The 18260-nt window shown below is 43.2% G+C and overlaps 1 protein-coding gene across 1 annotated transcript; it reads left to right on the top strand.

Annotated features, from left to right (window-relative positions):
* Positions 1-1214: 1214 nt before the first annotated feature.
* Positions 1215-15548, top strand: cnnm1 (cyclin and CBS domain divalent metal cation transport mediator 1). The gene is made up of 10 exons (XM_071526596.1): positions 1215-2685; positions 6881-7024; positions 8415-8555; positions 8707-8876; positions 9171-9270; positions 10575-10720; positions 11316-11559; positions 13980-14084; positions 14708-14809; positions 15469-15548. The coding sequence occupies exons 1-10, from the start codon at positions 1215-1217 to the stop codon at positions 15546-15548; spliced, it is 2703 nt and encodes a 900-aa protein (XP_071382697.1).
* Positions 15549-18260: the final 2712 nt, after the last annotated feature.

The raw sequence follows: 18260 nt of genomic DNA, 5'->3' as shown, positions 1-18260 counted from the left end.
AGGTTAACTGTTCAATTTCCCTCGTGAGTAATACAATTTTTCCGGACACAATAATAATAATAATAATAATAATAATAATAATAATAATAATTGGAAAGATAGCTGGCATACCAAGTGATCGCTAATGAAAAATCACTATAATATTCCTATAAGGACTTGTGTGTCGGTGGTATACCAAAGTTATTTACACCATAATTTTTACTGACCTTATCGTACTTAATGTTATACATTTATTTCCAATGGTATTCATAGTCAGTGGTATTCATTTTATGTTGTATATGATATTTTATTTAAGTTTAATTAAATTTAATTATTTAACATTTTAAAGCTGTAGTAGTCTCCCTCTAAAATGTTTTACGGGATCACTGTAGTTAAGCTATTTTATTTTTGTAAGGGATAAAAGTACTGAAAACAATGAAAATGGTCTAGTATGACCAAAAAACACAGCTTGGCCCGTTTGTGGTATGTAAGTCCACATCTATTTTTCAGAAGAAGCTGTAATACCTCCATGACTGAAACAGGTGACAATACTGCCATCTTGTGGAGACGTCAAACAGCAAAGAAAAAAAAAAAAAAAGGCAAGGCAAGTCTCTCCCCCTCTCTTTCTCTCTGTATGCATGTTGTGCTGTGTGTATCTAAGGTCAGCATCTCCACACACACACACACACACACACACACACACACGCACACACACAATCACACTCCGTTCCCTATAACGAAAAATCACTATAACACCCCTATAGTGAATTATAGGGGTAGCCTACTAAATAGTGCGTTTGTAGTAACCTTATTGTAGATTGTGGTATTTTTATTTTTTGTTATCTCCCATCGTATTACTTTTTCCTACAATCTTACTCTTTATGATGTGATAGTAATGTATTGCTGGATTACTGGAGTTGTTTTCCTGAGTGTTATTTGAGTCCATGTTCCTGATAGCAGGTCATGATTATACGGCACTGGGGTCGTCATATTTAATGATTCATGATGGGGCATTTCCTGCCTTCTATTTTTAGAAAGTGGCGGAAAGCAAATGAAATTGGGCCTACGTCACGGCGTGTCGTCTAAATTTAAGACTCCGGCACCCCCCCATCCCACACACTCTCTCCCTGAATTTTTCTTTCTCGCTCTGTCATACACCCATCCTCTTCTTCATATATATGGCTACCCAGCTGCTGCATCCATCCCATCCGCAAACCACGTGACCCAGCTCTCCCATGTCCTTCAGTGGTTCATTCAGCATGATGGCTGCGGATGCTGCGGATGCTTGCTGCTGCATCCTGCATCCGCACCGGCTCTCTCTCCTCTTTCTGGCCATCGTCTTCTCCTCTCTACCGGCCCCGACGGGAGCGCTGCTCGGCGTGCGGCCAGAAGACACCAAAAGCGGAGAGCTGTCCGTGCAGGATGGGATGCTGAGGGCGACCGAGGGGACCCGCTTCATGCTGAGGGTTTACTACTCCGCATCTCCAGTTACCCAGCATCCCAAAAATCTGAATGTGAGCGGCAGACCGGACGCCGCTCCTGCTGCACCGTGGATCGCCTTCATAGAAGAATCAGGAGGGGACGGAGGGGATGCGGAGAGGCAGCTGCGGTCGGGAGGGAACCCGTGTGTGGAGGAGAATGCCCGCAGCTCTGACATCGAGCTGCTGGGCTCTTTCAGGTCCACATCAAGTCATAACTCAGTTTTAGTGGAGTTGCTCGCTAAAGACCTGCGCAGAGGCGATATGATCAAATACTACTCCATGTGCGCTTTCGATGGAGTGAAATGGGAGCATTTCAGCACCAGAGACTTTTGGCTGGCGGTGGTGGAGAGACCTCCACAAGCTGACTTGTGGCTCCAAGCGGGTGTTTCGGTGCTGTTGTTGGGGCTGTCGGCGCTGTGCAGCGGTCTGAACATTAGCATGCTGGCTCTGGACCCCGTGGAGCTCCGGGTCCTGCAAAACAGCGGCACGGAGAAGGAGCAGAAATACGCACGGAAAATAGAGTCGGTGCGTAAACACGGAAACTACATCCTGTGCACCGTGGTGCTGGGCAACGTGCTCACCAACACATGTTTTGTGGTCTGGATGTGCCAGATTTTAGGAATGACTCCCCTCTCGACTGCTTCGTGTACTTTGGGCATATTCTTTATAGGCGAGATCCTGCCTCACTCCGTGGCGTCCAGGCACAGTCTCGCCATCGCCTCCAAGACCCTCTGTGCGACCCGCCTGCTGATGTTGGTCTTTTTCCCCATCGCATATCCAGTCTCTAAGATCTTGGATATCATGCTGCACCAAGAGATTAGCAACTTCTACACCAGGGAGAAGTTGGTGGCCATGCTGCGAGTCACAGACCCGTACCACGACCTGGTCAAAGAGGAGCTCAACATCATCCAGGGCGCCTTAGAGCTGAGGACCAAGACTGTGGAGGACGTCCTCACCCCGCTGTCAGACTGCTATATGCTGTCCTCGGACGCCGTGCTGGACTTCTGCACCATGTCCGACGTGATGCAGAGCGGCTTCACCCGGATTCCGGTCTACGAGAACGAGAGGTCCAACATCGTGGACATTCTGTTCGTCAAAGACTTGGCCTTCGTAGATCCCGACGACTGCACGCCGCTCAAAACCATCACCCAGTTTTACAAGCATCCCATGCACTGCGTGTTCAATGACACCAAACTGGATGTGATGCTGGAGGAATTTAAGAGAGGTAACCCCACTCCCAGTTCATAACAGGGGTCTGCACCTGTCAGGTCTCAGAAATAGCCTGAAGGGGGGAGGTGTGTCCTTCACATTTACATTTTAGGTTTTTATCTGGCACGACTTCCAGTGAGTGAGATAGTAGATGTTCAGTCTCTTGCTTAAGGGCACTTTGGCAAGACAGATGGCTTTAAGACCCTCTAGTCTGGGACAGTCTTTAACCACAAGGCAGCCCTACCGCCTCTGGGTTAGACAGCCTTTAAAGTGACAGTGCAGAACTCAATGCACAAATCAGTCCATTGCCCCACAGTGGGCCCATGTCTCACTCCTTTGATCCTCAGAGCAGTGAGAGCCATAAGTGAAAACTGATACAGTGTCACAGAGTGAGTGTGGTTCAACCAGAGGTTATGTGCTTACTAGGGTAGGAACAGAATGGGGTTATAGGATTTATGCAGCAAAAAGTTACTTTCACAACAAGGCTATGAACTACTTCTGCCCCCCCCCCCCTCTCTCTCTGTCCTCTCACTTGCTTTCTCTCTGTGTTGTTCCACTTTGTTATAATGTTGAGCTGTGTCTTTATGCAAAATCATTAAGAGCCATTTGCCTACACTGGAATGGCAATAGAGATGATGAATATCATCTCTCTCTCTCTCTCTCTCTCTCTCTCTCTCTCACACACACACACACACACGCACACTCATAAACATGCTTTGTCTGATTATCATCTTTTCTGATAAATGTGTTCACATTGTCTCTCACTTGCACATGCAGTGAGCGCACAAGTGCACACTCTCGGTGCCATGACAGCATCTCTTCACTGCCAAGCAAATCTGTGTCACCTCTCTCCAGGGACCCCACACATTCCCGGCGATAACATTAAATATGATTTTGAATCGATGCACTGTAGCGAACAGTCAGAACTGCTCCACCGATGGTGTCACGCGGTAAAATGGAGACATATGAGCGGCAACTGGATTGTCTGTTATGTAAGGATTTCATTCACATTGGCAGTGTTGGCTTATGTGGTAGGGATTAAAATGTAAATCTGTTTCATTGACAAAGAGGAGCTGGATGGATGTCACAGTCAGAGGTCTTGGTGGTTTAATCAGTATGTGAAAGGAGAGAGAATGATGACTTGGGAAAGGCCATAAATTAGGTTGGCACTTACAGGTCAGGAGGTCTACCTCTTCATCTCTTTGAGGAAGATTATGAAGGATTGCTTTGGTCTTTCGCCATGGTCCCAGGTCTGACCCTCTCCCTTGTGTGTGTGTGTGTGTGTGTGTGTACAGTGGGGAGCAGGGGGTGGGGGTGTACATGTGTTACTTATAAATCTGACCTTCTCAACCAATCATGATGTCACCAAGGTTTTCACTGCAAGTCGGGCTTCACCTTTAGATTGTTTATGTGCACCTCATTGTCAGCCCGCGGTGGCTTTGAAGCTTCTCCCACCCTGGAGGCCACCGCTGTGCTAGCCTGCAGCGCTTCCATGAAAAATTCAACCCCAACCTTTCCCTCCCTCCTCTCTCGCCCCTTTCCCCTCCCCTCCCGTCCCTCCTCCCTTCCTGCTCTCATGGATTAAAGGCCCCTGCTGCTCGGGAGGCTCGGCTGGAAGCTGCAATGATGTCTCGCTAAGAAGGGCGCGGGGCAGGGTGAGGTCTGAGTTTAGGGAGGGGGCTGGAAATGTCAGCAGAGTGATGTCATCAAGAGGCTGACTTTTGTGTGTAAAGGTAAGGTAAAGGAGTGTTGTACACCCACACAGAAACGATTTACAAGAAACTAACAAGATTTGTATACAGTATGCCCAGCCGTTCATGTCAAGCTACGTTACTTACTTTATGCAAGTGGCCACTGTCATAACATCAGTGAGACTTTACCAAAATCTATTATGCATCTTTAACGCTTATAAGCTTATAGGTTTTATACTATGAAAGCAGCCACTTTCATACTATTAAACCCATACAAATAATAAAAAGCAGACCTTATATTTTTCGAATATTATATTTATCGAACAAGCTGTGTTTAGTGTGTGTGTGTGTGAGAGAGAGAGAAAAAAGATGGAAAGAGAGATGAACTGCTGTAGACTTATGAACAATTATTAATTTTCACTATTTCCATTGGATTCCAATGCATTTTTAGCCTCCACCTTCTACACTATATGCCTCTAACTTCTTTATGCTGTTTATACAGAAGCTAACCATTATATATGGTGGGAGATCCTGATATCACACAAGCACACACACACAATCACAAACACATACACACAAACTGACAACTGTGGTTCGTTTAGTAACTTTTAATAGAATCCATATATAGGGATGCACTCTTATGCCAGTCTCAGCCTTCCATGATGTTTGTGAGCTTGTTAGTGCCTGTTCTTAGAGCTGGCTCTACTAACCACTGCACAGATGAAAAAAAACAGTGTGTGTGTGTGCGTGTGTGTGTGTATGTGTGAGCATGCCTAATCACATACAAACATACCATGCATAACCTCAAACGTCCATGCAGACAGAGTTCACACACAGTAAACACACTGGGAGGCAGGGCCATGCCAGCCTGGAGGAGTCTGGGAAACTGGCAGAGCAGAAACAATTGCAGAAGGGACATCCGTGTGAGACCCACTTTCGCCCTGGGCATGTGTGTGTGTGTTTGTGTGTGCCGCTCTGACTCTGTGTGAATCTTGGCAGTGTGTGTGTGTGTCCAGAAAAACACTGCGAGAGTGTTATGTAACATATGAATGATGTAATGCAGTGCCCAGGCACATCAGCAGCTGAGGGCTAATCCACTTCTGACTCACCTGAGCTCTTCAGACAAGCTGACCTGACGCTGAGCGCGACCTCGTCATCGCAGCCAATCGCACAGCCTGACTCCCATGTTTTGACATGGCTGCCTGTCAGTCGATCAGCACTCTTGTTGTTGCGGTGGATTAAAGCGGTTGATCCATTTTATCCTCTGGCAGTGATCTCCTAAATCGGCCCATCCCGTATGAGCCACAGATTTTGTTAGACGTATAACTGGAGACTGTGTGTGTGTGTGTGTTTTAGTGACATCACAAATTTTGTTAGATAATTTATTTCGTCACAGAAGTGAGCGGCATGCTGATGTAAGCAGAACCATGACAGTGATAGCTCCTCCCTGCAATGATGACAAAGTAAAAAATTAAGTTAAATCACCTTATTAATAACTGCATAGAAGAGCCTTTTCATATCTGACAAAGTCTTTCATGATAGGTCAACCTGTCTTTGAATGTTTTGAGCCATTTAAAATCAAAAATCAATACACAGCATCATGATACTGCAACTAATTAGTGTCACAAGTAGTGCACTAGTTAGGAAAAGGGGGGCAACCTTTGCTTTTCAATGATTTTTGGGTGGCAATGTTTTTCTGGAGATTTGATTAAACCAATTTAACTTTGATGATCCATTATACCAAAATTGTTGACTGCCTTTGGAGTAATACATTTTGTCCTGCTTTGGAAACAGAGGCACTCTTATCTGTGCTGTCCCAGTGTGGTGGCAAAGGTGATTGCTTTGTCGCCTCACTCCAGAGAGCCCATTGGCTAGCTGTGCCGCTGTGTCTGGCAGGCTCGTCACGTTCAGCCACACACTTATGGAGTAGGAACACTGTGTCTGTTCATGGATGTGTAAAGCGTGGGTGTGTTGTGTATAGTTGTGTATGTATTTATGTGTGTGTGTGAGTGTGTGTGGATGAGTGCGACACACAGGGGTGGCAGCAGCATGGGCAGTTAAGTCAGCAGATGCAGGCATCCCCAGACAGGTTGCGTAATCATAGTGTTTATGTAAGGGCCAAGTCTCCCAAACTGTCAAACTGTCTCCACTAATCCCCCAATGCCCACTTCCTTCTTGTCTGAGTCACAGATCACACACACACACACACACAGACACACACACAGACAGACACACACACATCCAAGCGCAGCCCTAACACTGAAATAATTTTATATTCAAGCTCTAAGATATGTCTCCCTTATATTTATGAGCTCCTAGCCACAGTTGATTTATTAATGCTGATTTTCATCTTGACTGCACAGAGCCAGTTGGAAGCTGTTGACTCGTGTTTGCTTGTTATTTTTATCCCATGACGTTGCCTCTCAACCCTTCGAATATGCAGTTGTTAGCATGAACTCACAGAATCCAAAGGAAAACATTTGTTTTTTACTTATCCCTTTGCTTTTCTGTTGATTGCAGGTAAGTCGCACCTGGCAGTGGTCCAGAGGGTGAACAGCGAGGGGGAGGGAGACCCTTTCTATGAAGTTATGGGCATCGTCACCCTGGAGGACGTCATAGAGGAGATCATCAAGTCTGAGATTGTGGATGAGACAGACCTGTATAGTAAGTATGACGCATAAACATACTGGTTATGAAGTCCTGTGGCTTCATTGTCACAGTATGAATCAATAATATTTCACAGCTCCTACGAATAGATTCTTTCTCAGTTTGCTGCAGTGCCTCCCTGAGTTGAGTCAGCTCTGTGGTCAAGTCAAATCAGATTTATTTATACAGTCCTTCATCACGAAAGCGTGTCTCAAAGGATTTTACAAAGAACAAACCTACCTAAATCTCACTAATCACAAATCAAAATGCTGGAATACGGTGTAAAACACAGGGAAATAAAACAAAGCTGTTCCAGAGTCTCATTGGCAAATGCTCATCTCAACAAAAGCAACTGTATTATATGTGTATATGTATAATATTAGCAGTAGAATTTTAATATGAATAGTACATAGCAATATCTCTTCACTCTCGCTCCTCCATCTCCTCTCCTCTCATTAAACTATTGATCCCACCTCCTCTCTCAGAATCCCTCTGTTGCTCCCAGCTCCCTGCTGATGCATAATTAAATAATGTGAATAAATGACCCAATCTCACAGATAATCACTGTAATCCGCTCATCTTTAATTGACTGGAAAGGCTTTCCACAGAGCGCATTCCAAATGCCAGACTCTCTTCATTTCATATCTAATCTGGCCTCTCTTTCTTTTCTCTCCCTCTGGTCTCTCTATGTTTTTTTTTAATAGGATTGCTCTAGTGTTAGATTTTAGGTTATTGGATTGCTCTCTCTATTTTACTGTTTACAAGCCACCATTGGGGAAAAATAACAGTTTATTGTATGCTCTTCAAAAACTACTGCTCCCAGAAGCCTGAAAATATCATTACATTTTGAAGCCTCTTATATTTTTAATTACATGCAGTGCAAAGTGTAAAGCAGTCTTCACGGTGGGTGCACTTGTGTGGGTGTTCATACATGTTGAGATTTGTGTGTGTGTGTGTGTGTGTGTGTGTGTGTGCATGCATAATTATGTGTGTATATATAGTACAGAAGAGCTAATCTCTCCAGACTTTGCTCTGCAGGCATTTAATAATAACACCAGCTGTCCCTGATGGATTCATGATGTATTTAATGCAATATAATAAACTCCCTAACATCTGCATACCATAATTCCATTTTCCAATCAACGGTGTGTTTATACAGCATTGGATAATCTAAAGCAATCTGCTGCTTGGTAGAGAAATCATGTCTGGAGCTCCATCTATAGTCTGAGTTAGCACACAACATATAAAGCTGTATGAACTAATTAGGTCAGTGGCAACCCAGCTAGCTAAATTCTGTTAAGTGCATAAAAGTATGTCGTACTCTCTCCTCCCTCAACTATTGTCAGAGTATATATATACAATATAAAGTATATACTAAAATCTGCACTCTGTGTGTATATTCCTGTAGCTGATAACCGGACCAAGAGGCGCGTGTCCCACCATGAGAGGAAACAGCAGGATTTCTCCATCTTCAAGCTGGCAGAGAATGAGCTGAAGGTGAAGATCTCCCCACAACTGTTGCTCGCAACACACCGGTTCTTGGCTACAGGTAGCGTTGTACGTGTATCTGTGTGTGTGTGTGTGTGTGTGTATACTATAGATTGAAGGATAAATTCAGGATGGCAGGACTTTCTATATATAATAGGAAACACTGCGTTCTTTCTTTGACTTTTGTGTGTATGCATGCATCCATCTTCCAGAGGTGGAGCCGTTCAGGCCGTGTCACCTGTCAGAGAAGATCCTGCTGCGTCTCATCAAACATCCCAGTGTGGTGCAGGAACTCAAGTTCAACCCCAAGAACAAGCGCTCCCCTCAACACTACCTCTTCCAGAGAAACAAACCTGTCGACTACTTTGTCTTAGTCCTGCAGGTACATCCCATGGTGCTGATAGAATTTATGAATATGGGTTACTCTAACTCGTGCCATTTTGCGTCCCCAACTGAATTAAACTGAGTACTTAGGGCAAGAAATACCAAGAGCAACAAAAAGGCTGTGGCAGATGGATTGTGGAAGCAAGGGATAATCATTTCTGTGTCCAAAATTGTTATAATTACAGTGTTTGTCAGAATATTTCCTGAGTGGGAGTCTCCGTTTGATGGGTGTTTACACAATGAGTCTCCGGGTGAGACTGTATGCATTTAAATGGCCGTGTTGGCGTTGCAGGGACGGGTGGAGGTAGAGATCGGGAAGGAGGCTCTGCGCTTTGAAAATGGAGCGTTCTCCTACTACGGCATGCCAGCGCTCATCCCACCCCTGCCTATTGGTAAGTGCATACAGAAAGAGATATGGGTGAAAGTTTAGAGGGAACTGATGACAATAATGATGATGATGATGGTGAAGACGACGACTACAGGGAAAATGCCAACAATAATGATGATGATGGTGATGACGCGGTAGTGTTTTTACCAAATCCTACCCAGTATCTGTGCATCGTCAGCCTGGGAGAGAAGCAGCAGCCGTGGGAAATAAGTATCAGTGGTAATTAGGAGAACTCATTTCAGAGAATTACCCAGTGGAAAGACATGACCTGCGCAGGATTACATAAAACCCAGCCAAGACTGATAAGCAAGCAGAAAGGCTGTTTCTTTCTGTCTCGTTGTCTCTCTCTCACTCTCTCTCTCTCTGTTTCTGTTTGTGAGCATTTATCCTTGCATGTGTGGCTTGTCAGCTTAAAGCATTTTGCAAGACCCCCTTAAATATTTCAAAATGGCTTAAACCCATCCAAGGACATAGCCGAATCCAAAATTTCTCTCCAGCAGCCTCAGCAGTATCACATCTTTTAAGAGCTGATTATTCCATTATACTCCTCTCCCTCGATTTTTTTTTCTTTCTGCCTCTCTCAGTCATCATACTCGCTCTCTCACAGAGATGAGAGGAACAGCATTTACTGCCACTCAGATAGGGACAGCTTCACTGAAAAACAGGCAGAGCAGAACAGAATGGAAAGGAGCTACATAAGTAAATATGCAGATGTCTCTTTTTAACATGCACACCTTCAATCAACTTTCAAAATGACTTTCCCTGGAGATCCGCTGTAGCTGGTGGCATTCAGGCTTTTTTCCCAGATCTCACTAACTCTAATTACAAAAAATTAAAACAACTTCTTAAAAGGTATGACACCAGATACAGAATGAAATGATATTACATGGGTCTACTTGGCAGGGTTTGTATGCCTGTATGTCTAATTGACAGTTGATAAACTCTTATACTGTATATCGCTGTCATGTGAAAACCTTGTAATACCAATGTTGGTGATTATCATGTTTTAACTTCAATTGAAGAATTAGGCTATACACGTTCCTCTGTGGGTTGAGAAAAATCTATGACCCTTGGCCTTTTGAAACCCTTTCAAACCTCATGGGATCCACTCAAAAATGCCTGGTGGTCAAGCTAAAAACAAGGCTGTTTTTCTTAGTTGCTGAAAACTTGACATTTTAGAAATACAAGGTTCTCACGCAGCAGCAATTATATGTAGGTATGCACACTGAAAAACAAAATACCAATGTGAAACATCGCTTTAAAGTGTGTTATAAATGTTAAATGTGCATTTGCTTCTTTTCTGTGCAGTTCATAGGTGTAGCTCCCGGGGCAGCGGTCTGAACCAATCAGATTCAGTACTGAGTGGAGGCAGCGTGGGACAGCTGAGTGCAGGAGGAGGGGTCTACCTGCCGGACTACTCAGTCAGACAGCTCACAGACTTGCAGATCATCAAGGTTACACAAACACACATATACACATGCGCACACACACACAAAATAGACACACATACTTTATGAAAAACCTTGTTCATGTGCCATCAGTCCGTTATTATGAACTCATTAAGTGCTTATTGAGGAACTTATTGGAATCACAATCAAGCACCAACTGCACTTCTGAGCTCTCCTCATTAATATCTTCAAAATTCCAAACTCCTTAACTCTCCAGCTCTCCTCGGTCCTCTGCAGCAGCGTTTGCCTTTGATATGTCCTAATCCCCGATCCTGACTGAACACAGACATCCTCTCTCTCTCTCTCTCTCCCGCCATACATCCTCTTTCCTTTAATCACTGGGGATAAATGAGCTCCGTTTCACCCATGAATAATTTAGCCTTAAATGATGGATGTACCCTCTCAATTCACCTCTCCTCCCCTCTCTTGAATACATATACACCACAGTCATTCTCATGTATCCTTCCTTCGAAGGCCACAAAGATAGGGGCTGGCTATTGCACACATAGGGATTCTATATTTCTGACACACACACAAATCACATACTGTAAATGTATATGTTGATGTTAATACTTGCTACATGTTGATCGCCCCCCTTCAGATCACAAGGAACCACTACCAGAACGCCCTGACGGCCACCAGGATGGACAGCTCCCCCCAGACACCAGACCCAGTGGATCCCGACGCCAAGGGGAGGCCGGCCGCCCCCGAGGCCCGCTCCCACAGCATCGCCCTGCCCCTCACACACACACACACTCGGCTGGGACTGGCACGCCTCGCACACCTCCATCCCCACGGCGGCCTTCGCAGCACCTCCCAGCTCAACGAGAGGAACCGTATTGTTCGTAAGTAGAGCAGACCCTTCTTGACTTAGAGTTCTGGACTAGGGTTAGATCGATAAATCACCCTGCCTTAAAGAGCTACTAAGCCTAAAATTATATTTAATTCAGTGGAGAGCTTTAGTGTCCTGTTATGGTCTAAATGCTGTTTCAGAGGCTTTTCCATCCTGCATTTTAAGAATAAATTGGAAAGAACAGTGAATACTTGTAATTCTTAGGAATTGAAAATAGTCATTTTAACAGTCAATTTAAACATCTAACATGAATATTGGCACAAAATATCAGCGGCAGCTTCAATCCAAAAATATAAGTCCCCACTGGATGATATCTCCTCTTCTCTACTCATTCTAATTTCTCTCAAAAACATGCCTTCTATCTCTCTCCTTAGCTCTTATTCAATTATTTTTTCCCAGCACTTTGGTCCTACATGATTCTATGGTCACTGGAATTTTTTTTGGGCACATTCTGGGCAATTTCCACTCCTTTCTATTAGTTGCTTGTAATTTTGGTGATCTAGGAACTGAAGCTTATTCTATTTTTACACTCACTCAGCTCAGTGGATAAGAGTGTCAGGCAAACGCCTAAAATGTAAATGTAAATGATGATCCAGCCCTGTGAGGCTGAATTTGAATTTTATGATTCATTGGACTGGCAGAGGTTTCTTTGAGGAGGCAGAAAGAGGAAGTTCAAAGCATCAAACACACTGATTGCAGTGTTTTGTGGGCTGAACGCCAATAACCTGTATTTACATGATCATTTCTAATATCACTGGTCCAGGTCCATTGATGATAAATTCAGAAAACAGCCCCAAAGACATTCATCCCAGCCCTGTGTATCACAGAATTCAAATGGTAATGTGGCTAATGAGAATACAAGTGAAATGAGGCTGGAGCCAAGCTAATTCCCCCAGGTCTCTGTAAGAGGATGTTCTGTTCTGTAAGTAATGATGGAGAAATGGGTTGAAAGTTTAAACTCAGGACTTTCTGCAAAATATAATGTCAGCAAATATCTACATTAATATTTTGTTATCCTCTGTGTGTGCGTGCATGCATGTGTGTGTAGGTAGGTTGATAAAAAAAATGCATTTAAAAGTTGCATAATAATCCTTACAAGTAAATAACATTAATATAAGTTCTTGCTTTTTTGTGTCAGACACCGAGCCAAAAATAGTTCTACACCAAAAGGCAAATAGGGAATAGGACAGATATAGGACTAGCTATCATTAATAGCATTTTTTTTCATTATTTTTCCCTGTCTTTACAGAACTGTTCAGTTTATGCCTTATGGCATCAGTAAGGTTAAAGAATGAATCCTATAAGTCAAACACCCACACTGTCACTCACTCATACACACACAAACTGGTGCAATGTGGCATCAACCAATCCGGACTGGTTTTAAGGGTTAGGATTTATGCCATCTGTCTTAAAGGATAAGGCCGGTGTTTTTTAATGCATTTCTTACTGTCAACAAATCCTATGAAAATAACAAAATCAGCAATGATTTTGTTTTGCCAGCAAATCTCGTCCATGTAGCCGGTGCCCAATGAAGCCATGTCCCAGCAGCCATAGAACTCCATTGTATTAAAAAAAATGATTAAAAACACGTCAAAGAGCCATGCCGTTGCTCTGGGCAACATATTTCATCATCACAATGCACCGGGCCAGCCGACTTTTTCCACAAACAACTTAATAACCCAGCTTTGAGATCTCAGGAAAGTAGTTCCGTAGCACTGAAAATAGTCCCCGGCGTAATGAAGAATTTGTTCCCATTTGAATTTGATTTGGTAATAACTATAACAGTCTGACTTTTCGTGGTAACAGTTAGCGATTTTTAAAATTGAAACTATGTCTTTGTGAGCTGTATTTCAAGGTTTTTAGCTTACAGTTGGAGCCAATTACTTCTGGGTTGACGGCTAAAAACGGTACGTGGGAAGTCAGAAAGTAACGGGAGTTGAGCAAACGCATTGTTGATTTTGTTATTTTCATAGGATTTGTTGACCTTATCCTTTAAGCTATGTGTAACACGCCATCCATTTTTTGACTGTGTGTGTGTGTGTTTTGTGTGTGTGTCATTGAGAAAATCACTGGACAGATGGCTCTGTTGGTAGTCAATAAAACAGTGGTGTCCAATCATGTACCACTGAGGGCTGAGAGTATGCAGGTTTTAATTCCAACCAAACAATACAGCAGCTGGCTGAAGTTGTGCTAATCAGCTGATATAGTGTTTGGTTGGAATGAAAACCTACAGACTCTTGTCCCTTGATGGCCATGATTGGACATCACTCAAAGTATCGAACCTTGAAAGCCATGTACTGATAAATCACATGGTTCTCTACCTCCCTCTATAGGCACAGATACAAACCAGCTGCTGTTTTATGGCTACTTAGAGTTGGTTTTGTGCTGATTGGTCTAATCCTCTCCTCACAGGTAGTAAGTCAGACGGCCAGAGGAGTCCAAATGATACTGTGTTCCTCCGCATGGACGAGATCCCCTACATCCATGAGGATCGACCGGAAAGCTACGGAGGGAACGGTGAGGAGAGAACTATGCATACTGACTGCAGAAACTGGGCTCATAATTTATATTTTGAATGTTTACTTCCACTAAAGCACATTTTTAGGTTGTTCTACAAAACTACACAAGTTCCCATGTTTTTTTCTGTTGTTGCATGAGATCTGAATTACAAGTATTCGGGATCAAATAAAATTCAATCCTATGACTTCATAATTGCATTGTCTGAGATGGTTGAAGAAAATGTATGGACAATCATTTTCCCATACCAATATAAAGCATTGAGAATTCAAAAAAAAAAAAAAAAAAATAGGTTGTAGATGTTTAATATAGGTGTGGGGTCTCGGGCAATGCAATTTAATGATGTGGAAGATGATGTTTTCATTGGAATTCCTCTTCAGTAGTTTGCTGGAACATCTACTGTCAGCTACAGAAGAGTAAGTTTGAGAAGAGAAGCATGAGTCAGCCAAAGCCAGGCAATGTTAACATCCCCAACAGTAGAATTCAGCTTGCATCATTCTGTCTGGGGGCAATTTCACTCCCGTCTTCTCCGCCCCGCTTTCTGACTCATATATTTCCCCTCTTCTCCCCCATCTATCCTCTGTCTTACTATCTCTCTCATCTCTTCATCCTTTCTCTTTCAGATGTGCCTACAGAGTCTCACCCATCCACCTCTCCCTTCATCAGCTCTCTCTCTCTATCCAGCTCCGAGGAGACCATTGGAAAGAAGCTGTTGCGTAAATTGAGTGAGTGAGCTATTTGTCATGAACCGATGCGACAGCACACCCACACACCTTCAGATCTGCCCAAACTTTTCTGTCAGACATAGCAACAGTGCCGGGTGTATCTTAGCAACAGGTGATCTGTTCTGTCCGTCACTACTCTTTTCTCCAGATGCCACTGTCCTTACTGTAGGCTCAGATATGAATGATTTTTAGTTATATTTGAGTCAGTAGCTGTGCTGCTAATTACTGTTTTACAGTTGGAGGATGTTCCTGCATTTAATATATTGTAGAGGGCAAATAGGGGGTGCATTTTAAAAACAAAGGTAGAGTCCAATCTCCTCTGTAATATATTGATTTCTCTTAGACTTCACAGAAGAGGAAAAACAGCAAATGAGAAAAGCAAGAGCATAATGTCGGAGTTAGGATATGGACCCATACAGTTGCAATTTCAGTGCTATTTCCACGCAGGCTACTGTTGTCACCCTGAAAGGTGCTTTTTGAAATCAATACAACTTTTTTGTGATACTCTATGGATCCTCAAGGGGCAAATATCTGTGGACACATGGGGTTATGGGGAATCATATCTGCACCTTTCTAGCTACAGGACAAGCTTTCCAACCACTAGCCCAGCCTTCTATCCTAGCTCATTTGAATTTCAGCATATTTTCTTCTGTTTCTAGGTAACAAGAGGAGAAAAAAGTCTCGCGATGGAAACCAGAGTTTGGAGGAGGGCTTAGAGCAGCCACCAGTGAAGAGCTAGCACAGTGCAACAGAGGAAGAGGGAGAAAGCACATACTCTTTTCCTCTTTATCATTCACCGGGTATCCTCATTAACCAACCAGCCCTTGATGCTCCCACATAGACTCCCTCGACGCTCCCACAAAGCTCTCACAGGAGACTGAGCCAATCCTATCTGCTGTAGCCACCAATGACACTCAGGTCCCCATAACAACCTCTGCCCCACCTTCACTAGCCTTCACGTCCTTAGTGATCGCTGATCGTAAGAGGGACAGAGCTAAAAAAAAAAACATGCTAATGGGACAGGTCTAAACAACATGGTAATGGATTTATCCAGCCTTACACTGGACTTAAGAATTGATGAAGCCTCTGAATGGATCTAAGCAGGCTTTCATCATGCGTTTACACCAATCTGAACCCCTCAGATCTGCAAACGGCAAGGGGAACTGGAGGGGCTCAGGAGGGGACGTAGTAGTTGTTTTCGGGTAGCTCTATCCCTAACCTTAATATTGGAATCATCTCCTTTAAGGAGGGAGCATAATGTCTTACTGAAACATTAGCATGACCTGTGATTTAACAATAGGTTACCTATGAATTAGCTGCCCTCACTTCATCTCAACTCTACGAGTTCTCACAGCATGGAGGAACCCAAGAAGATAAACGGTATCTGAGCCAACTTTGACCCTGTACTTGGCCAAGCAATGAATACAACAGTGTCTACCATCATGAGGCGGTTCCCACATACTGAAAATGTTGTTTGCACAGGGAACCGTCCCAATGTTGCCATAAGGATGCCATCCACTGCCAACTTGTCACAACACACTAGCCACTGGCCAAGAGGAAACAGCCACTAGAACAGAGCACAATTTGTACACCAGATTAAGGAACACAATAATAAAAAAGCCATATATTATTTCCAACTTGAACAACCACCTAATGTAGACAATAACCTCTCAGTTCAAAGGGGTATGCACAATACTGAAAATACCTGTGCTAAAAATAACACAATTTGTTACCCGATTTTTATATAAGGCGTAACAATTACCAGCTGTACCTGGTAATTTAAAGATAGCAATATCAGTCATCTTATGTAAAATGGGTTAATTTTAACTTGACCCATCAGCATACAAACACAAAAGCTCACAAACCTTCATTTCCTACATACTGTCTGTCTATTCTGTTTTCTGTTTATCTTATTTGTCACTAAATGTGCCATTTGTCTCTGTATACTTGACTATATAGACACACATTCAGTGCTATGTTACAATCAAATATACAGCCTCACATATCCATCTTTACTATGCACCATTTGGTGCTACCATCTTCATTAAAACATCATTATACTCCTTTGATCACATTCAGTAGAAGACGTAGAAGCATCATTAAATTTGTGGTTAATTTCATAAAATACATAATTCATAATTAATTCATGTAACTATCATAGACAATTTTTATGTCAGTACAGTTCACCTCTCACGGGAATGATGTCACTAAGCTACATACACCACTAACAATAAGCTAGGGGATTCAGGGTTTATATCATCGGGGCTAGCGGTATGAATGGAAATATTAGGGATTGTTGAAGGAAAGCAGTGGCAACTTGCATGTTTGTTTATATTGCTTTTATTGCGGAATTATTCCCTTTAGAAATCCCTGTGTTTATCCATAGTTCTGCATGCTTAGGCAGAGGGGTGCATGAATAGGGTGATACCAGTCTGCAGTTCAGTATTTAACATCCCCCCCCCACATAGAGATGCAGGGTGTGACTTAGTAAAAGCTAAATCTTATCTTAGATCTGTCCATGAAGGCAACTTCTGCCTGGCGCCGAGGTCTCAGATAGAAGCTGAGGAGGATGAGATGTAAAGTGTATGATACTGACAGCATGAACCAAAAAAGGTCCAGAGAGACGCCTAGTGTCAACAAAAAGCAACAGGTACACTGTAGTGTAGGATAGAGAAACACAGAATAATAAATAGGTGCAATGTCATCAGGAGAGCAGTTGTTATAAATGTTGAATGTTGAATGTTGCTATATAGGCATGACATTGCACAGGGTGTGTGGGGGTGGGGGGTAATATGGTATAGTATGTATTAAACAGTGGAAGTGAGGAAGACATGGAATGCTGCTCACCGAAGGAGATTTTTAAGCCATTGTTCTAGCAATGATCTATTACTTGCAATAATGAAATGCCGATTTGTTAGATCCTCTTAAAATTTGAGTGGCAGCTTTCGCCGCTGCAAAGCTCAGGTTAGAGTAAGCTGATCTGCATTGTGCAATACTGGCAGATATCCCTGCTCAACAGAACAGAGACAAAGAGACATGGAAGAGGGAGGCAAAGTGACGCACACTGACGTCAAGCCACTACCTCCCTTTAACACACATAGTACACACACACACACACACACACACACACACACAGAGACAGACAGACGGGGTGTTTAGGGACACTCAGTGATAGAATTCATTTTGCCTGGTAAGGCTATGGAAGTACAAAGGATACTGCACTGCTAAGCTATTCACATTCACCCCTCTATGTACACACACAGAATACGCAACAGGAAATCTTTTGATCTGACAACTGACTCTGAGAAAGGGAATCTGCATGAAACAGAGGCAAACTCTCTCAGCTGAACACTCTCTGAGATGTTGCGTGTTTTGCGTCTGGTTTACATTGCTTTATATTTGTATGGATAATATGTGGTTGGGATAAATAGACGAAATGACCTTTTGTAAA

The sequence above is a fragment of the Centroberyx affinis genome, unplaced genomic scaffold, assembly GCF_046629955.1.
Source record: "Centroberyx affinis isolate AG114_WGS23_722 - 3 ecotype Tasmania unplaced genomic scaffold, CSIRO-AGI_Caff_v1 ptg001434l_1, whole genome shotgun sequence".
Lineage (NCBI taxonomy): Eukaryota > Metazoa > Chordata > Actinopteri > Beryciformes > Berycidae > Centroberyx > Centroberyx affinis.
This window is presented reverse-complemented; position numbering and strand designations above follow the sequence as displayed.